Raw genomic sequence first — 22241 nt, 5'->3', positions numbered from 1 at the left:
GGCAGGGACACCTCCCACTGTCCCAGGTGCTCCCAGCCCCAGTGTCCAGCCTGGCCTTGGGCACTGCCAGGGATCCAGGGCAGCCCCAGCTGCTCTGGGCACCTGGGCCAGGGTCTCACCTCCCTGATGATAAAAAATTTCTTCCTCAAATCCATTCAAACCTGCACCTTTCTGCACCTCCAGGGCATTTCCCTCTCCAGGCACCAGCCCTGACCTTCCAAAAGCAGCTTGAAAGCTCTGCCAGCATTGCAGTTGTATTTCAATAATGAAATAACATTTCTCAGCTTTAAAAAAAAACCCCTAATTATTAAAGAAAATTATGTTATTTTTCCCAACTATTTGTATAAAATTTTACAGTAAGTTACTTTCCCTTAAAAAAATCTTGCTGCCATGCAAAACTCCAGAGCCCAGAGCACAGAATGCAAGTTGTTTTTTTTTAAGAGATCTATTTTCAGTACTGGCTGCAAAACACAAGTTACCCTAAAAAACCCAACTAGTTCCCTGGAAAATCACCATCCTCAAGACAACAAGGATGATATTTTAGTGAATTCTCTTTAAAACCTGCAGCAGGGGAGGTGCCTGTCTGCCACCTCTCCTGGGGAATTCCTCCTGTCCCAGGGAGGAGATGGATGGAAAGAGTTCCCAGCACGACAGACAGACAGCAGGACACTCCTCTTCCCAAAAAACCCTTGAGATTCTCTGCAGAAATGCCACAATGGGGGTGAAAAGCAGCAGGAGCCACAGTGGCAGCTTTTGTGTAGGATCCAGAGCAGTAAATTCATTACAGTAATGAGATTAGAACTCGATATATGCTATGGTGGGAGTGTTCCAAAGGCTCCATTTACTGCTTTCCAAGAAAGGCAGCTTTGGCTGTGGGTACAGCAAAACTCTACAACTGATGAGTCTTTTAATTTACTCTCCACATGGGGAAAAATCAGGAGAAAAACACAGCACAGAAAAAGGAATCTTTAAATCATCTAATTAAAAAAATTAAAACCTGTTCAAATCAACTCCGGACTCTTTCCTTAACATGAAAGATTTCACTTTGTTCTTGCTCTTTCACTTCTTTTTAATGTTTTCGCATTTTGTATTTCCCTCAGTTTTAAAAGGAGAAATGTTCATTTGAAATGGAAGCCCCCAAAGTTGTGGCTTTAAATGAAATGTCTTTCAGAAATATTTCCAATTTGAAAACTTCCCTCCTTTTTAAAAGAAGCTTACATTACCCATCACATTCAATTCAGTTTTGCCATAAGGGTTGGTTCCCAAACTCTTTTTCTGTGACAAAATTATTATAAATCAAAACCCATTCTCCTCATCTCTGGAGTTCAACCCAATCTTCCCTGCTGACAGGAGCTCAGGAACATTTGGGGGAGAAAACTCTGAGTTTTTGTCCATATTTCCTCTGAACAACGCGGGATGGGACCAGGGGAGCAACAAAACCAGGGTATTTTGGATGCTGTGGAGGTCTCTGCACATCCGTTGGGTGTGGAACCTGCAGCTTCTCCTCTCCAAAACATCTCCAACAGAACCTTGGTACCAAACCCAGCCCCCTGTGTCCCTAAATCCCCTCCCTGCAGCTCCCACTCACCTCTACACAGGTAAAGCCACACTTTGTTTGCTTTGTGGGCTGTTCCCAGCAGAAACTTGGGGATGAGCACCAGGATCAGAGGGATGAATGCATCTTCTATTTAACAGAGCAGGCCTAGGAGGCTGAAATTTGGCATTTCCCCGTGCCTGGTTCAAGGGCTGGGATTGCAGTGAGGGAAGAGCAGGAGCAGAAAGCCTTTGAGGGGAGAGGGCTCTGCCCTGGCACTGTTAAATCCCAACTCCCCCTGTTCTTCAACCACTGATCCTCTTGAAAGCTGTTCTTAATTGGTTATCAGCAATTAACATTTATCCCCAAAAGCTAGGGTGACCCTTACATCACAAATCCCAAGCTGTAACACGAGGATGCTCCCCCAGATTTCCCGCCTTGCCCCTCCCCAGCCACGAGAAGGAAAAAGCGACTGTTCCAAGCACGTTTCCATGCCAATGTCCTCTTGGGGACGTGTTTTTGTTCCAGCTGCTCTGATTCTCAATTAACGTGCACCATTCAGCCAGGTTTCATTTCAAATCACACCCTTCTCGAGACGTGCCATTGGAAAAGAAAGTCGCTTCAAAAAATATCCCCGCAAGATTACGCCCTCACAAAATATTTGCTGCGGATTGCGCCGACTGCAGCGAAACAGCCCCGGAAGCGGGCAGCCTGCTCACCATAAAACGTCAGCTGTCCTCGGGCCACGTTCTTGCCCCTGACATTTTCGGCCACGCACTCGTAGAGCCCGGCGTCCTCCTGCTGGAAGTTGGGGATCTCCAGGAGCCCGCTGGAGCGGTGCCTGCGCGCCTTCCGCGGCAGCTGCTTCCCATCCGCCCTCCTCCAGCTGATGGTGGGCACTGGGCTGAGGGAGGGAGAGAAAGGACAGTAACGCTGCCAGAGGAAGTGCCATGCTCACAGTGGGGTGTTGGGGATTTTTTGCAGGTTGAGCAGTTTTTGTGAGGCAATGGCCGCACTCAGCCGATGCACAATGACAATGGACACGTTCACAAACAATGGATAATGGGCATATTCAGAAATGGGGTCGGTGTATCCTTGAGAAAGATACGAGAAGAAGAGTTATCAAGACTCAGCAAGTTTGTCAGCGAGTTTGAGAAAGTGACAAAAAAGAGAAGCAATGGGTGGGCTAGACGACCACAGCAAGGCGGGTGAAAAATCAGAAGATCCAATCAGCATTCTATTTTGAACAGCTAGGATTAACCAATCATGAACAGCTAGGATTAGCCAATCGTGAACAGCTAGGATTAACCAATCATGAACAGCTAGGACTAACCAATCATGAACAGCTAGGATTAGCCAGTCATGTATTAGCTAGAGACACGTGGACAGTAAAAACTTATTATAAATATAGCCTTTTTGGGATAATAAATTTGGCTTCATATTGACCATGGCATGATGTCCCATTCCTGATCCTCCACACCCCAGTGAGGGGCCTGGCACAGGGTCCACAGGGGTTTTGTTATGGGTGGGTTACATGGAATATAAGTGTAAATGTGAATTGATAATTGATTTTATGCTAATCTGATACATACATTCTTCCCTGAACCATTAAAGGGGAGGTGGGGCTACACAGTGCAATAGTTTAAATGATTATGGCCGTCACTCACAATTATTCAATCTGGTGTATATTAACAGATTTTATAAACAGGTTTTATTATGGGTGGGTTATGTGGAACACAAATGTAAATGTGTTTATCATGGTGTGTAAGCAGGAGATGTTTTATTATTAAAATGCTGTTTTGACCCAGCTGAATTTGGGGTTCTGCTGTAAAGACACATCCATTTTAAGGTGGGGAGGCCCTGGCAGGGGTTGCCCAGAGGAGCTGTGGCTGCTCTAAAAGTGTCCAAAAGACAGGGCTTGGAGCAGCCTGGGCTGATGGAAGGTGTCCCTGCCCACAGCAGGAGTGGCACTGGATGGGATTCAAGGTCCCTTCCAACCCAAACCATCCATTTTGTGATGATTTTCCTGCCAGTCCACACATTTTGGAAATGTTGCCAGTGTTTACTCCAGGAACAAGAGTCCCCAAGCCCTGTGGCTGTTTTGAAAACTGGCCACAAGTAACTCCTGCTGAGGGAAGTGGGTCATTAGGAACTGCTGCAAACCCCACAAACCCACCAACGTGAGAAGCTGCAGGAATAATAATTAATAATAATAACGGATCCAAACTTACTTGCCCAAGGCAAAGCACTCCAGTTTCACCGTGGTTCCCTTCGCAGATGGAACAGTTTCTGGGAACTGCACTTCTATTTTGGGCTCATACTCTCCCATCACCCCTGGGAACATAAAGGAGATGCTAAGGCTTGGTTGAATTTCAGCAGTAAATTCACAAGTGTTCCCGTGCTAGCGCAGAGCTGTTCTATACATCATTACTTGCCCAATTAATCCATTCATTTTAAACATGGCTTGTTCCTAACAGCCGTGGAGTGTGGGCTCTTTTCCCATTTACTGCCAGAGGAGAAGCTGAACCAACTCTCCACACCATCTGCCAAAGACTAAAATCTCTTCGTGGCTCTATTACTTTTTGCTTTTGAATATGCAGGATTTTTGCAGGTAACTTGTGAAATAAGGGGAGCAATAATCAGGGAGGTTCAGCATCTTCTAGAAATGGAACGTGGTACAAACAGCCATTAGGAAAAAAAGTTTTAAAATCCCTGGAGTTAACAGAGATATTTCTATTAACTTCCAGGACTTCAATGCACAGAGATCTTCTACTCCTCGGGTAATTTCTTTATTTTTTACTGCCCCAGTAAATCACGGAGCGTGGCAGCCTCTTTATGAAATTGTGTTTAAAAATTTGTGCACATAAAAAGACCATTATACCCCTGACAAATGGCTCCATTTCCAGCCACTGCACTGTCTTAAACCCAGCACATATAATTCCACCAATAGTGATTATCAGCTAATTGATGATTGCAGTTCCAATCTCAACAGTGCAGCACTTTCTGGACGGTGGCCAAGGAGGAGAGGAGCTGGGTCAGCCCTGGAGAATCCCAAAAATACAGAATTGAGCCTGCAGTGACACTGGGGCACGCCAGAGCTGCTGAGGTTGGCCTGTGATTGCTGACTGCTCTTGCTTTTCACACTGGATGCAAGAAAATCCTGTTTTTTTCCTTTAGTTTTCCAGTGATGGAGCTGGAAATGCTGAGTGTGAGGCTGACGCCACGTCCACCTCTGCTTGCTGACCTGTTCTCATGCAAGAGCAGGTTATGTCATCTTCCAACACAAATTCAAATAAATATTTCCAACTGCAAATAAATGTTCAACAAAGTAGCTGCTGCACAGCCTCAGTTGTCAAAATTGAATGCATTTATTAAAAATATGGATATTCTCCCCATATTCCTGCCCTGCCCAGCACATGAAACAGGAAATCTGGGATTCCCTGGTGACATTCCAGCATTTACAAACCATACAAACAAGAATTATGTGGCATGTCACTCATTAGCCCTCTGCATGTTAACACTGCGGCCTCCAAAAGCTCAAAATCCTGTTTTCCCAACTGAGACCTGCCAAATCTTTGCAATCTTGCCTAAATTTCTCCAAAATCTCCGCTGAATATTTGCTGGGTGAGCTTCAATCAAGCCAAGAAATGCGCCGTGGTCTCCAAAGCAGCAGCTGATAGAACTTTTGGAGATCTTTTCCCCCTTCTCTTCACTCGCTTTTTATTTATTCCCATTTCTTTGCCTTGGGCTGGGCCTGGAGAGCTGAAATTCCAGGAGGATAAAACCCCAGTGGGGTGGGAATGTTTCCCTGGGGCTGTGGGACACCAACTACAGCCACCTGAGCCCTGCAGCCTCTCCCAGCCTCACAGAGAACTCCAACCACTGAAAAATCAGGATTTGCACCTGGAAAAATCAAGATTTGTACCTGGAAAAACCACAAGGCTCCTGCTGCAATGACACCCTGCCTATCTCCATACATTTATACAGGGTATGAAGTGAGTCCTGCTGTCTGCTCTTTATAGCAGCAACATCAGAGCAGTTGAGACATCTCCATCCTGAATCCAAGACCATTTCCATGCAGAAAATCCTCATTTTTCCTGCTGTTGCTGGGTGATTGAACATCTGACTTAGCTGTGCAGGTGGCGGGGATGGAGGAGGAAATAAAGGACTAAAGCAGAGCCTGGGTTGGTGGCTTGGAGAGCAGTCCCGGTGTCAGGGCACATCAGATGCTCCATGTGATGGCATTTCAGAGGCTTTTGTGTCTTTATTCCAATTTAAAGCTTAAAAACATTTTTTTTTGGGCTGAAAGTCCCAGGAATTCAGGAGGAGGCTGATTTGTCTGAGGGTTTGATATGCATTTCCTGACAACACCTGTGAAATGTTACAGTTTAATTGGCCCATACAGCTGCTGCTGATGGCAATTTTATTCCAGGACTATTTTGGTCCTTTCCTACTGTTACTGTTTCAATCCTGGCATGGCAAATCCCACATTTTAAAGAGAAATAGGAAAGCAGCAGCTCTCAACACCTGGATGGTCCCAGCAACAATTCCTTCCCCATCAGTTTAAAGCCATTTCCCCTTGTTTTACCACTGCACACCCTTGTACCAAGTCCTTCTCCACATCTTCCAATAGGGTTTGCAAAAAAAAAAAAAAAATCCTATTATTGGAATATTAAAAAAAGATTATATCAGCACTGCAATTGTCAGCTTGAGGCAAATTTAACCATTGCACTGTGCCATCCATGCCATGCTCACTGTGGGCCCAGAGGGACAGATTTGCTGTGCTGTGTTTATGAGAACACAGAATTCCCTGAAAGGGAGGGCAGACATGGAGCAGAGCTGGAGAAGCAGCACCTCCACCCCTCCCAATCCAGCTGGGACAATTCCTCATCACCAGCAGCATTTCCCACTCCATCCACAGGGATTCTGTCAACCTGACAGGCAGGAGGCTGCAGCAAGGAGCCTGCGTTTTCCAAGCAAGGAATTTTTGTCAAATCCCACAAGGTGACAGTGGATCTTCTTCCAGGAGAAGTTGCTAACATTGCATTTCTATTCCTGGAACAAATGTCCCAACTGTTAGCCTTTAAACAGAGACATTTTAATTAATTTTAATTGGAAATTAACATGCAAATGTATTTTTCTTATCTGCTCCAAAATGATGACGATACAGATCAATTGTCTGTATAAATTTAGAAATCCTCTTTTGCTTTCTTCTCCCCCTTTTTGTATTATTCCACAGACCACTAATAATAGCACTAATTCTGCTGGGAAACACAGGCTGAGCTAACAGTTACCGAAAAAACAAAGTGCCTTTGTTCACTTTGGGGCTGCATAAAATGAGAAAAACTGCTATGTCCAGACTCTAAAATCTATTTTGTTTCCTGTCTTTGGCCAACTCCCACTGGGTTTTTCTTTTGTAATTACTGCCTGACTCTGAGAGTCACTCTAGCAGTGTGACTAGCAGTGTGTCTAGCAGACTCTACCTCACTGAAAAACCATGAGAGGGGGAAAAACCCCTTACTCCATGTCCTGGATTGCCAAGCAGATTGCTGTATGGCAGCTGTCTTCTGTTCAGTGGGCAGCTTTCCTTATCTCTTCCACAACCACTCCTCCCTCCAGGGAGACACCTGCTGATAACAGCTATGGAATGTCCCTGCATGGCTGATAAGAACTACAGCATCCCATTGGGAGATGTGAGCCCAGGGGGAGGAGCCAAGCATTCCTACCTGGATATAATCTGGAGATTTCAAACATTCCTACCTGGATATAATCTGGGGATTTCAAACATTCCTACCTGGATATGATCTGATATTTCAAACATTCCTACCTGGATATAATCTGAGATTTCAAACATTCCTACCTCGATATAATCTGGAGATTCTGGAACACCAGCCAAGCATTCCCACCTGGATATAATCTGGAGATTCTGGAACACCAGCACAGATTCTGCACTGCATTTCCCAGAGGAACAGCAGCTGCCTCTTCTTCCCCTGGATCTTCAGAGGCAGAGACTGCACCTTTCTCCAGGATCCCTGCTCCAGCAGAACCAGCCCTGGCACTGCAGGAGGGCTGAGCCACAATTCCAATGGTTCTGCTGCCAGCACCCTGACCCACAGGGTGTCAGGCTGGGTTCTGACTCTGTCACTGTTGGTTTGGTTTACTGCATTGTTTATTTTATCTTTTTATTTTCTTCCCTATTAAAGAGCTGTTATTTGTGCTCCCATATTTTTGCCTGGGAGCCCCTTAATTTAAAATTTATAGCAATTGAGAGGGAGGGGGTTTACATTTTCCATTTCAGGGGAGGCTCCTGCCTTCCTTAGCAGACACCTGTCTCCAAAAAACCAAGACACTCCAACAGAAACATTTCAGCCAATTTTTACTTTCTGGGCGACACCCAGCCACGAAAATCCAGCAAAGCCCCCCAGGGCAGCTGGGGAGGGTCCTACCGTCGTTCCTGAGCACGAGGGGCGTGGGTGGCCCCAGGACCTTGCTGTTGGTCACGGTGTTGGTCACCACGCAGGTGTAGTTGCCCACGTCCGAGGTCTCCACCTTGGCGATGTAGAGGTTCCCGGTCTCCTGCGACACGAAGCGCCGGTTGTCCTGGTGCACAAAGGTGGGGTACTCGTTGAAGATCCAGGCGTAGGTCAGCTCTGCAAGCACAAGGGACACGCTGTGGGCAGGCAAAAATGAGATGGCACAGCCCAAGGAACGAGCCCCATGGCTGCTGATGGCCTGGTGGTTTTTACCTTTTTATCTTCTCTATATTTTCTGATGCTGTTTTGGTTTTTACCATTTTTCTTTTATATACTATCTGATGTATATGTTTGGGCTTTTTATATGTTCTGTTTTGGTTTTTTACCTTTTTTCCTTCATATATTCTCTAATGCACTTTTGGTTTTTACCTTTTTATCTTCTCTATATTCTCTGATGCTGTTTTGGTTTTCACCTTTTTCTTTTATATATTCTCTGATATATATATATATTCAGTTTTTGGTTTGGTTTTTTTATATGCTCTGTTTTGGTTTTTACCTTTATATCTTTTCTATATTCCCTGATGGCATTTTGGTTTTTACCTTTTTTTCTTTCATATATTCTCTGATGCTGTTTTGGTTTTCACCTTTTTTTCTTTTATTTATTTGGTTTTTGGTTTGGTTTTTTATATGCTGTTTTGGTTTTTACCTTTATATCTTTTCTATATTCCCTGATGGCATTTTGGTTTTACCTTTTTATCTTCTCTTTATTCTCTGATGCTGTTTTGGTTTTTACCTCTTTTTCCTTCATATATTCTCATATATTCTCTATTTTACCTTTTTATCTTCTCTTTATTTTCTAATGCTGTTTTGGTTTTCGCCTTTTTATCTTCTCTATATTCTCTGATGCCATTTTGGTTTTTACCTTTTTTTTCTTTCACATATTCTCTGTATTCTCTACACATATATTTGTAGCTTTTTATCATAGTTTAGCTTCAACATTTTCCTAAGCAGAAAGACAAAAAAAATTCCAGGATCCCTGTGCTGTCCTGGCTATCCTTAGAAACCAAGGCTGAAATTGGCTTTTTGAGACAAATTTTTTTGAACCGAGCCTGGATCTCATCTGAGGGGGGAGAATTTAGAAGGTACCAGAACTGGGGGGATTAATTCACTGGGCAGGTGCCTAATTGGGGCATTCTTGTCAGATATGCTAATTTGCAGAATTTATAAAAATTGTACAGAAATCATGAGCAGGGTGCATCCTCAGCCTTTTCCACCTGCAGAATTGGTGCACTTAAGGATCAAGGTGCCCCTTTTATCACCCTAACTGTGTCTGACTCATATTTTTAGGACCAGAGAAAAAGGCATCACTCCAAATGCAAATTTCCAGCTGTGAAGCTTCCAATCCCACACACGGATCTGATATTTCTGCTACTCCTTCCACTTCATCCAGAATAAAATGCATTTCACAGGAATCTCACCTTTTTGTTGTGAACACTCCAGCCTGTCCACAGCTTTGCTTTCATCCTCCCTAATTAATTTTTTCCCCCTTAAAGCCAGTTGTGAGGAGGATCTGCCCAGTTGTGTTATCACCCACTGGATGCTTTATTCCTCGGGAATTTCTGAATCAGCAGAAAACTGAACACTAAATTAGGCAGCTGTAATCTTCTCTGTGACTAATTAGACAGGGCTCTGTGTTTTATAAGGCATCTTTGGAAGTTATTTGAGCCATAAAGAAGAAGTGAGAGACGTTGCAGAGGCTGTGAGTGAGGTTAATGCAGTCTAACCCTGTTATATCTGCCTGAGCCAAATGCCCAAACACACTCCAAGAGCCTGAAGTGGATACAAGACTGCTGCAGTTTTCTAAGGGAGCACTAATTATACTAAAAATCACATTCTTGTTTTAATACTCTAATGAGTCGCGGCTGTAATTGACCTCAACTACCATTAGGTACTTTGGAAAATACATTCTGCCCTCACATCCCACTGTTCCCAGCCAGAAGAGGCTGAATGCAGCCTTTTGGCCTTTATTTATTTATTTGTAACAACAGGACTCGAAAATGCCTGCTTAGACTGTTAGAAGGTATGATAATTCTGTTTATGAGGGAATATCTAATCATCATATTTACACATGTGCATCTCATTAGAAGGAACCTCATGCTGATGTCAAGAGGATACTCAGAGCAAACAAGGCACCATTTCCCAGCCAGCTTATTATTTTCTGCAAGTAGTTAAGTTTGTTGTTTTTCTTTTTTTTTTTTTTTTTAAATTTACTCTTGGTGAACAATTATCTTGCTCCTTCAGAAGCAGCCAGCACCAGGCAAATAAACATTCCTGCCCTGGGATGCACAGAGGTGTTGAAAGTGGAGTGACTCTTCACACCAAGGTTTCCACCAGAGCCCCCTGAGCTCTGCAATTCACAGAAAGTGGAGATGGTGACCTGAACACAGGAAAACAGCGGGGAGGGAATTTCTGGATCAATCCCTGTCCCTCCCATCCTTCCTCAGGAGGTCTCACAGGTATAATTACACCCCAGAAAGGGCTCCTGCTTTTCTCTGCGAGCCAGTACCACTTAATTGCTAAAAACTTTCTAATTTCCAGGTTAAATATTTTCATTGTAGTCTATGGTTCTGTGCTTGTGGGCTAATGAAGCCTTTGGCTTAAGGAGTTCTCATCTCTTTGCTGGTGAGAGCCACTGAGAGCCCTTGTGCTGGCATCTTCAAGGCTTTCCAGCCCTATAATCATTGCAGGAGCTTTCCCTGGGCTCTGCCTCAGTTAAAAAGTCTGGGATAATTCTGTCCCTGGAGCTGAGGGCCAGGCTGGGAGCCCTGGGCAAGAGGAGCAGGTCTGAGCAAAGAGAGAAACAAATGGGCGAGCTGGGATCCCTCCAGAATGGTGGAAGGAACTGAATGAGCCCCATTTCTAGAGGGCAAAACATTGAAATTCCCCCAAAGCCACCTTCAAACTGTTAATTTGGCTGCATAAAAGTGAGGAACACAGTAAAGGTCTGAAGGTGCAGCTCTGACTTCCCGTCAATGCCAGAGAGATCCAGCTGCCCAAATGGGACAGAATTGCATGTTAGGAGCAGTCTGTTATTGCTATATAAATTTAAAGATCTTTAAAATAGATTGCAATACAATATTTAAGGGCTGGAGGCCCTGGTTAAGCAGGACACAGGAGGCTGGGCAAGAGGAGGAGATCTGATCCTGACAGGAGGAAATGATGAGCTGGGATCCCTCCAAAAGGAGAAACCCAGTGCAGAAGGGACTAAAGGAGACCCATTTCTAGAGGGCAAAACATTGAAATCCCCCCAAAATCACCTTCAAACTCTGTTAATTTGGAACACAGTAAAGATCTGAAGGTGCAGCTCTGCCTTCCTATCCATGCCAGAGAGATCCAGCTGCCCAAAGGACACAGAGCTGGACATTAGGAGCTGTCCATTATTGCAATGCAACATTTAAAATTGGCTTTTTCTTTCTCTCTCCCTGTCTCAAACCCCATGGGGCTGATGGAACAGGGAGCCCAGGGAGCAGCACAGACTGGAGCATCTCTCAGTGCTCCTGCTTGTGCAGCAGCATGTAAATAAACACTCCCTCCCAGTGCCTTGGATTTCCTGAGAGATCCTGGTGCAATATTTATGGCTCCTCCTTTTGATAAGGTCTGCCTCTCTAATTGCTCTGGAAGTGACAGGCAGCTCACAGCCCACAGGCAATTTGTGCCTCCTGAGCAAACAGACTCCACCTCAGACACAGCCTGGGCTGGCTCCTGCTGATGGGAAGGTTTCCCAAAGTCACCAGCACGGAGCCTTGGAGCACAAGGAACCAGCAGCAAGAGGCAATCCATGGCTCTCTACTCACACATGAGCCTCTGATTCCTTGAGGAATTCATGACAAACTTCTCCTGTCTAATTTGGGGCCCTTTTCATGTGATTTTTGCCTATTTTCCCATGTTTTTCATTTCCCCTTTAAGCAGATCTGTCATTAATCTCCATAACCTACAGTTTACAAATTGTGTGTAACTTCCACAGTGTTGGAATTTGTTACCTTCAACTCACTTCTCCTGTCTAGAGTGTCAGGATACATTACAGCCATAAGAGAGAGTTTTGGCTGCTGGGACCTGCCTTTCCTAACCCTCTCACAAACCTCTCAAATCTTTCCCCACACTTCACATTTTGTTTTCATGCAAAGTATTTTCTGTAATGCTTACATCTGTAATGCTTACATCTCTACCTCTGGGTTATGTTCTCTACCTTCCTCCCCCAGATCCTTTTTGCTGGAGGTATCTGTTTCTGAGTTCTTTCAACCTTGCTTTACTTAAATTTAGTTTTGGAGTTTTGGTTCAACTTCAGCTGTCCATTTACACTCGAGCAGTTTATAGCTAGAGTGTATTTCTGGTTTTAGTAAAGATCTCTCAAACATAGAACATTACCCAATTTCTGACCTGTATTTGCTGTTTTTAAAGGAGAAACTCCATGAGCTGCAATCCCAGAGCAGCTGCCATCCCCTGCACACACCCAGGACATGTTGTAACCTTATTTTTCTTCATTTCCATTATCTGCTCTATAATGAAAGCTGAACAGAAATTCTGAGTAATTATTAACTTAGGCCTGTGCTTTGCCAAAATAACATTTCTCTGCTTGCCCCTCCTGGGATATGCACATATTTTGCTTCTGCCTTTAAGGAGAAGAAACTCTTCTTGATTTTTTAATTTTTTTTTAAAGTCTCTTCCATAAAGTCAGGGCTGCCACTTAAAAAGGTCTCTGTGGCTATTATGGGAAAAGCTATTAAAATATCAAGATTATGGCAGCCATAAAGCTGAGGAGAAGGATGAAATTTTGGGATCAGCATTAGCCAAAAAATGGGGGTCATTTATCATTTTTAATAAGAGCAGTGTGGGTACAATACACTATTATTTTTTATAGGCTTTGCTGAAAGTTACAGAGATTAATCCAATCTTCAGTGATTGCTATAATTCCTACCTTATCACCCACTCTGTCACTCTCAAGCTGGACAGGTGGGAACTGATTTTCAGTGGAAAACAGAAAGTTTTCTGTCAGTCATGATGCACAAAAATGATGTTTTGTTACACATGGCAAAAGAAAAACATGAAATTAAGGAAATTATGAAATCCTCCCTTTAAACTAGCCCAAACTACCCAAACTATGACTGAAACATTAATTAATTTTGAGACATCTTGAAAGGAGAGGTGAGGCTCATCCCCTGCCATAAACAGTTTAAATCCAGATGGAGAGAACACAGCTTGGAGTGTTTGGTTGACACTTCCCTTGATCATTCACTTCTGTAAAATTGAGGCTGGTTTTTAATTTTTTTTCAAAATTCAGCTTTTTTTTTTTTTTTTTCCAGAATGCACTTCTGTAAATTTATGCCTGTTGTAATTTTATTTTTTTTTTAAATTCATTTATTTTGTGCAGGATGGGAAGTGCTGAAGTTTTCCAGTCTGTTTTACTCCCTGCTATTCCCAGACAGGGCCAACAGTGAAGTTTTTCCTGGAGGGAGCTGTTCCCTCCACCATTGCACTGCAGCTGATGGTCAGGAGGATCCTGCTTTTTGCTTTTAGGTGATTTAGGAACTGACAAATTCCTTGGCTCTGGGTGTGTTCCTGTGCCAAACATCCCCACCTGCTCTTGTTTTTAATATATCCAAATGCTTTAATATCACTTTGTTGTACAGCCCCCAGCCATACCCTCTGCTGTTGTATAAACTTCATAGAAAACTGATTTTTGGTGGGTAATTTGCAGACTGCTGGGTTTTTTTTGCTCTGATTGCTTCCATTCCTTGGTGTTCAAACTGCTCATAAGTGAAGGTTACAGCAAATTTGGGCAAAGCTGAAGCTGAACTGATTATCTGATGAGTGTCCTGTGAACCTGAGCTGTATTCTCAATTTGCTTATTAAAATCTGCCAACTGCTTGAAGGGGACGCTCATAATTCAAATTCCATAACTGCGAATTTCATAATTGCAAAGTTCATAATTGCAAATTTCGCTGTGATTTGATTGAGCAATCAGCACCCATAGCCCTGTGAATCACAAAATGTGAGCAGGAGAGAAGGCTCCAAGTGCCTGCAGCCCCTGGCACAGCACCCTGGGGAAAGGAAAAAGGGAATTATCCAGGAAAGGCAAACCCCTGGCACAGCTCTCTGCAGTTCCTGGAGTTTTGACCATTTTTCTCTTTCACAGTTTTATTTTAATGTTAAAGCTACATAAATTATGCACTGCCTCTTTTTTAATTTTTTTTTATGGGGTTACAGACAGTTCCATTGCCCTGCCTGCACCACTGGATCAATTTTTTATCTTCCAGTCTTAAATAATTGCAGAACAATTTAAGGAAATCAGCCTGGACAAAAGTATCACCTGGTAATTCTCCCTTTGGGTCTGAGCTCTGCTGCCCAGCTACACCACAGCTCTGGGCCTCCAGTGCAGGTTTTAATAAAAAGAATGATAAATAATGAACAAGATTAATCTCAAGTTAATAAAACACGTTTGGATGAACCCTCAGCTATGCCAGATCTGAGGACACAATTACTCAGCAGCCAGGCAACAGAGAAACGTGCTGTCAGAAGTTTATAAGAACAAGAAAAATGCACAAAATTACCCAATTTCTGTGTTAGATCCATTCCCACAGCAATTTTCAGTGCTGTGTTTGCCTCCCAGCCCTTCGACTGCCCAGCTCTGGGTAATTAAAAGGGCAAGAGGTGTTCATTACCTGAAGCCTAATCAATATCCCTGTATCTGGTGCATCTCCAGCCTGTGATGTCAAAGGCAGTGAAATATTTGGGTGCACACAGCTGGCCTGGCTTATCTCTCCCAGGCAGCTGGGGATGGCTGTGAGCACCAACCACGACTGCACTGAGCCAGCCTGAACCAAAGGGAGGAAAATCAACACAAATCTTTATCTGTGCTGAATAGAAAACATCACAAGATGAGGTCCAGCACGGGGGAATCTGCTCCAGTGAAATACCAGAATTATTCCAACAGCATCTGGGGGCACAGCCACCCTCCCATCGAGGCAGCCTGGCTGCTCTGGGGAGAAACCTGATGGGTTTTGTCTGAAAAGCTTTTCAAACTTGTCCTACAGACATTTCCAGCCAGGTTTGCCTGGGAAGAAAAGGCACCCACCAAGCCAAGCTGTGTTTGTCACCCTGATTCCTGCTGGGGCAGCTCTGGTGCTCACTGGGAATGGGGAACCAGGATTTGATGCCACTCCCAAGCCCTTCCCACTTAAACTGAAGTTTCTGGAGTCAGGCTCACCCCAGCAAGGATCAGCTGAGTGATTCTCTGTCTCTGTAAGTTCATTTTCAATGGGGAAATTCTGGTAATAAAGAAAGGAATATTGGCTTGATAAGGTCCAGAGAGTGGCATCAACATTTTTGCAAAGAAACACTCATTTCACCTGACAGCCAGAGATAAAGCACCCCTGTGCCACATGGAAACAGGGGGGATCAGCCAGAGAAAAGGATGAAAAGGAGCCTGGGCTGAAGTTGCTAATTTCTTATAAACCACCACCAAAAGAGAATAAAAGCACGGGAAGCTGGGCACGTGCACAAGGGGTGCCTACACTGAACTGAGCTCCTGCTCTGGGCTTGTGCTGTGAGAGATTCAGGCACTGCTGATATTCTGCAGGCTTGTGTTACATAAGCTGCTCCCCACATCACCTGGAGGAATGACTCACAGATTTAATCCATCAGTTGGTTTTCTGGTTAAAGTCACAGAGAGTTAGCCTAAAAATCCTTTTCTGTGTGTGCACTAGCTCCAGAAAAGCTAAAGGTCCCTGGGCTTGTTTTAAAACATATTTCAATGTGACCTAGCTAATCCTTTAATACCAGCTTTCACTACCTTTGATCTGTAGTTGTAAGAGATTAGATCAAACCTCTAAAAAAAAACCAACTAGTTGGTTGCAGAGGAATTTTCTTACTGCAATGAATTAAAATTATGACCCACGCCAAGGCTGAAATATCTGCCCAAACAGCCTGAGGGGGCATGGCCTGTAGGGCATTGCCTGTAGCACTCAGGAAAAAACCATTCTCTTCCTTTATTTGATAGATAATCAGTGTTTAGTGTCATAATAAAGTGATATCTTTGATATCTACCAGCTGAAAGCATCATCCTGGTTGCACATTTGTTATATTTGAACACATCATGGTTGCGTTTTTAGGTGCAACCACGTGCCTGAGGTGACAGAAAATGCCCAAAGCAATACCCCCACTGCTTCTTCAACAACAAAACATCAGCCCCACAGGAATGCTGACTTGAACAAAGCAAAATGTGCACCCAGGGGTGTGGAACCCCAAATCTGACACACCAGTGCTGTGTTTGTGCCACTGGGCACATCCTGGCTGCCTCTGAGGGCTTTGCAGAACTGGATGTGGAGGGAAAGAGTTGGCAGAGCCTGGGAGCAGCACTCTGATCTCTAATTTAGTTCATAAAGACATCACAAGATGTTACAGCTCCCAATAAATGCTATTGACTGGGTTCTGTCAGACACATTTCACTCATCTTCAGCCAAACCCTGCCAGCCCTACCCCTCTCAATGCCATTTCAATCTTCATTTAGTGCTGACTGCAGCCAAACAGGGAATAAAGCACACCACTGGCTCGCAGATGATTTCTTTTTAAAGATGTCACGAGCTGTCACTGATAAATAAAAAATCCATTAACGCCGTGTTCCTCATTATTTCCCTGTTTCCAAGGTCTTTGGTGCAGGGCTGAGCCTCTCCCCTTCCAGTTACAGACCCCAGTCATCTCCTGTGTCCTTTGCCACCTACCTGGGGCACAAAAATGGGAATTCTGGGGGTGACAAGTGACACGTGCCAGCTGAAGATCTGCCTCTCTTCTTGAGCCAGCCTCTCTTTTGAGCACCTCAAAATTCATCCCAGCTGAAATGAGGCAGAGCCCACTCACCGCCTCAGGTGCTTAAATGATTGTAAATCTGTGATGAGCTTGGCATTTGTGCTGTGAGAAATATTTGTAATTTCATAAATCTCTCAATTAAGAGAGCTCTGTGTGTTCCCTGTGCTGTCAGAAATATCAAGCCAAAGCACTCCCAAATTAGAGGAGAATTTATCCTTATCCTTCATCCTCAAATATGTTGATAAACTTGTGCACAAACTGAATCAGGAGTTTTACAGAAAGGATTATGTCAGATTAATTTTAATCTAATCCATTTCTATCTCCTGAGAAGGCTTTTTACTTCTTGCTTTTAATAATTTAAACGGTGACTGTGGCAGAGCATAAAAAATAAATGATGGGAGATGCACTTTAAATGGAAGTTACCATTCTCAATCACTTTTTATTTAAATGAGAGTTTCATATGCCTGATTTTAAGTTTAATGAACCCCATTTTTGCTGAACTGTAATAATCTCCATCACATGGAGCCAGACACAGATGAATTACAGAGACCCAGGGTGTGACCCACCTACTCCCTGTGATGGAAGGAGACACCTGGAGGGAAATTTGGGCTGAATTTTGAGGGAAGTTTTTGGCAGAAATGCTGCCAGGCTGCTCAGATGCAGCTTTCAGGAGCAGGAGACAAACTGCAGGAACTGGAAGCTTTGGGAAGTTGTTTTCTGGATCTTGGCCTGAGATCAATCACTCACTCAGAGGCTTTTTGGGCTCAGCTGTTCCTGCTCTGGAAAACACTTTTAGGGTGCTGATGCTTCAGACATGGGAATTTTCCTGCTTTGGGGGACATGGGAGTGGCAGTCACTATCAAAGGGAAGATCTGGTGACAGGTTCAGGCATTTTTCTGCATCCTCTGCCCTCCTCATGTTCTCCTCCAGCTCCCACACATCTCCAGCACTCATCCTGCATCCCCCTCCTGGGAATTCCTGCTGGAATTTCAGTGTTCCCATTCCAGGGAAGTCAGCTGTGAGCTGTGGAGCCCCAGCTCATGGGAACACCACCCTGCTGGGGCATTTTCCTGTTTGAATTTCTGATTTTCCTGTTTTGATTTCTGGGAACTGAGCCTCCCCTCTGTCCCTCCCTGCATCCTCCAAGCAGAATTACCCATGGAAAAACAAGGTTTAACACCTGCCCCACAGCCCAGGCAGGCTTGTGGCCCCTCCTGATGCTCCAACACCAACCCAACACCACAGTCAAATCCATCAGATCCATCACTGACCGTCCCTAATGGGAAAATATTTCCCTGCCTCCTTTTTCTTTGTTTTTCCCAGCCCCAAGGGAGAGTTTACCTGCTCAGATTTTCCCTCCAGCCTTGGGAGTGATCCATGACAGGCTGCTCAGCAGCCCTGCAGCCTCCTGACAAATAGCTGAGCCAACTTCCAACCAGCTTAGCAGATTTTTTGCTTGGTTTCCTGGAGAAATGGAACTTTTACAGCCACGGTGCCCACCCATGTGTGCGAGGCTCCTCTCTAAATTAGCTTCCCACTAATTGGAACCAAATCTGACCAAGCAGCAAAGGCTTCCAAAGACATTAAGACAGCAGAGAAAGAGGAGAAACTATCAATCCTTTAATAAGGAGTAACAGGGGTAGCTCAGCCCTTTGACATCCTGCCTGGCAAGGGGGAACTGGGAGCAGAGATTCTGTAAAATTCACATTTCTCAAAAGCTCTGGGCATCCCACACTGAAAGAAACAGGAAAATAAAGGCTGAATGTTAAGGTTGCTCTAGTGGAGTGAGGACATTAAATGCTGCCACGCTCCATTTGCTGATCATGGTATAAAAATGCCTGATAATTGCCTTTTTCCTCCTGCACTCTTCTGATTTTTCCCAGGTTTTCTGCCCTTCCTCCTTGCACTGCATGGTGGGGGCTGCACAAACATGAGACATGATTTGTGGGATGGATTATTCACAGGACAAACCCCCCAAAAACCATTCATCCCACCAGAGGCCATCAGCCACCCCAACAGCCCAAAGATGCTCACTGTTCCCAGCCCATGAAGTGTCCATCACCCCTTTAAAACAATAACAATAAAAGGAGAGAAAAAGCAAGAGGACAAGGAGCACCCACTAATGATTCCTGTGCCCAGGAGTGGTTTTAGCAGCACTGGAATCTGTAAAATGCTTTCTGCAAACGCCTTTGGTGTCCACACTTCACTCTGCCCATGCTGCATGAAAGGCTGGGATTGAGATGGGATCAGAACTGCCATCTCCTCTGTCAAATGCTAAAATTTAGTTAGTTCTACTTGATTAAGCTGTGCAACAGAACTAAAAGTTTTCCTGGATGCTGGCAGGGAAAGAAAGGCAGGAGAGAATGAGAAAACCTGAATGCATCCAATCTGTGAAAAGGTGTGGGAATAATTCTCTGTCAACAGCTCAGCTCACAGACACAGATGTGTTCCCATCCATGGCTGAGTTTCCATCAGCAGTGATGGCATCAGATAGGAAAGAATTATGGGAACAACTGAGCTTTAATGGATCTCCTCCTCTTCAGGAAAATGGAATTTTCCAAGTGCATTGAGAACATGGGCACTGCAGAGACAGAAATCTGATTTTCCTTGAAATCCTGCCTTTGTTCACTCAAGGGGACACAGCTCCCCAGGAAGGTCAGAAAGGAGCAGAGGGACAAAGTGCCTGAGGAACTGAGGCTCAGAGAGAGGAATTATTGGGGGATTCAGTTCCAGGGTCAGCAGGAACTTTTGGGGATGTGTCTGCAGGAGAAGACACATCCTATAGAACAGCAGTGAGCTCCCAGCTGAGCACTTTGGTATCTAAAAACGCCATCAGCTGGCTGATTTCTTGCCCAGATTAGTGAGCTGGATTGGGAGTGAGAACAGATGTGCTCCAGCTGTGGTGAGTGGGGGAATGAGCAGAGCCCAGAGCAGGACACATACCAGGGACTGCAGCGAGAACACAGAATCCAAATAACCCAGTAATTGAGAGATCATTTCCAGCAGCCCTCTGTGTGCACTCAGCATTCCTCACTGCACTTGGAGAGCTCCATCTCCACAGGCTTTTCCCACGAGGGCTGCAAGGCAAATGTCATGAGAACATGGTTATAGATCTCTCTAAAGATGAACCATGAGGAACTCGCAGCAAGGGGGGAGAGGAATCCCAAAGACAAGTTCATTTATCTTCCCAGAGAAGGGAGGGGAAGGGTTTCCAGACCTGTTTGTATTGCATGAGGAAGGGTGTGCTACCAGCCTGTCAAGTAGAAAATCCTTTCCAAGACTGTATTTTTTTAGCCTCTGGACTCACAAAGAAATGCCAGGGATGCTAGAAGGAATTTGAAAACTGTGGTTGTTAAAATATTAACTAACCCTGCCCTGACTATCAAATAAATCTAATAAAAGTGGCAGCTAAATGACTCAGCTCCCACGAAGTTAAATGAAAAGAACTATTTGGCACAGAAGAATATTTTATCTTTAAATTTGGGGATAAAGTTAAAAGGACAGTGACCTCCAAATACTTCCCAGGCATATCCCCTTTGGAATACAAGTTAGATTCAAAGCCTGAGAAACACAAGTGAGTGTTTGCTTTGGATTTTGGAGGTTTTTGTTTGTTTGTTTCAATTAAGTTTATCTCAACAAGAAACGAATCTTGCCAAATTTGATTAACAACACCGAAAAACACAAACAAGGAAAGGTGTTCCCCCCTGCAGAGCTCCTCAGAAGGAAAACATTTCCACAAAGAGCTTAGCTTGAACACTATTGCACACTTTGAAAAGGTTTGTGGCTTCTAAATGCCTTAAAAATGCAACAGAAGAAACAGACAAGAAGAAACAAAGCCATTTTTGGTGATATTTTCCCTGTTTTGGCTCAAAATTCTCCAGATGGTCAAGGAAGGAGACTCTTCCCCTCTGCTCCGCTCTTGTGACAGCTCAAGGGCAGGGTTAGGTGGGATACTGGGATGGAATTGTTCCCTGGGAGGGAGGAATTGTTTCCTGGGAGCAGCCTGGGACAGTGGGGGTGTCCCTGCCATGGCACTGGATGGGCCATTCCCACCCAAAGCATTCTGTGAGCCAATGCTTGATCTCACAGGGCTCTGAAAATACAAAGCAGGAGAGCTTTGTCTTCCGGTATCCAAACTCCAGAAGTGCCCCTAAGACAGGCTGAGGTACCTAATGAGACCCAACAAAGTCACAGGAACTCTCTGATGCCCTTCCAGTGCCCAAACCCATTTCTGTGACTCCATCACTGGGACTGCCCAGCTCATGCTGTGGCCACAATGAGGCCCTGGTGTTCTGCACAAAACCAAAGCCAAATTTCAGCTCCACACAGACTTTTAGGATTTTTGACTGTTTCCTCTTGTCCACTCAAACACCACCAGCAGCTCCTCGTGCTGTTAGCCAGGCCCCAGTGCCACGTCCCCAGAGCAATATTTACTCTTCAGTGATTTCTTCTGTGGAGTTTCAGGGCAGAATGCTTGACACAAGATCATTGTTGGGCTTTTGATTAAACAAGCTGCAGAAATAACGAGGGAACACCCTTCACACGCAGGGAAATTATCTCAGAAAAATCCTGACAACGAAGGCAGGTTTCTACCAGTCCATTAGGGACAAATGGAGAAGGCAAAGGAAAAACAGGAGAGGAAAAGAGCTGGAACTTCAGGCAGACAAAGGGGTCATCAGTCCAGCAGGAGTGGCCTCGGGGGGTGGGAATCCACTGCTGCAAGCGCGGAAAGCGCAGCAGACACAAATGTTTGATTTGCATTCATTCCGCCCTCCAGCCCAGCCGCTTCCCGAGCTGCAGATGAACATTTATTTTCCAAACCTCCAGCACTCAGCATGCACTTCATCAGAGGAGGCCATCACATCATTATGCTGCTTAACAGAATGTACCAGCACGAGGCAGTGACCTGGCAAACAGCGGCTCCCCGCCGCACGGAGCGCGCGCTCCGTCTCCATTCGGGGCCGGGGCCGAGCTCACATCCATGGGCTTGAATTTCCAGCTCATTTCCTACCAAAAATTGGGACAGTGCACGGTAATGCCCAGATTGTTCTGTGCGAGCTGTACACACACACACAGCCCATTTGTTGGTGCTGAAAGGACTTGTTCATCATTTGGACTCATTTTCGGGATGAATTTCCTGTAATGCTGGAACAGTAGGAAGCTCTTTATTGGGCATCATTAACAAGAAAAAATAGAAAGAAAGCCTCAACAACTAATGTATGTAGGCCAACATAACTTCACTTTTAGCTGACAGCTCCTCAGAAATGGATATTTCCAAGTGGCAAAGTATTAAACCCACAGATGAAAGGTTAATGGTCTGGCTGCTGATCAGTGTCTTTTTAATAAAGTCACAATTTTTAAGCCCAAGACAA

General features: G+C 44.6%; 1 protein-coding gene across 4 annotated transcripts in view; it reads right to left on the bottom strand.

The window, feature by feature from the left end:
* Positions 1 to 22241, bottom strand: part of LOC129124881 (contactin-4) — a 274201-nt gene that overhangs the window by 65722 nt on the left and 186238 nt on the right. For all 4 annotated transcript variants that reach the window (XM_077184664.1, XM_077184663.1, XM_077184665.1 and 1 more), the window contains 3 exons: positions 7981 to 8184; positions 3766 to 3868; positions 2254 to 2438 (listed from right to left, as the gene is read on the bottom strand). In XM_077184664.1, the coding sequence (XP_077040779.1) occupies positions 2254 to 2438; positions 3766 to 3868; positions 7981 to 8184 (492 nt within the window). The remainder of the gene's footprint in view (positions 1 to 2253; positions 2439 to 3765; positions 3869 to 7980; positions 8185 to 22241) is intronic.

Source organism: Agelaius phoeniceus, chromosome 11 (assembly GCF_051311805.1).
Source record: "Agelaius phoeniceus isolate bAgePho1 chromosome 11, bAgePho1.hap1, whole genome shotgun sequence".
In the NCBI taxonomy this organism is placed as follows: domain Eukaryota; kingdom Metazoa; phylum Chordata; class Aves; order Passeriformes; family Icteridae; genus Agelaius; species Agelaius phoeniceus.
The sequence above is the reverse complement of the archived record's forward strand: the minus strand, read 5'-3'. Positions and strand labels throughout refer to the sequence as shown.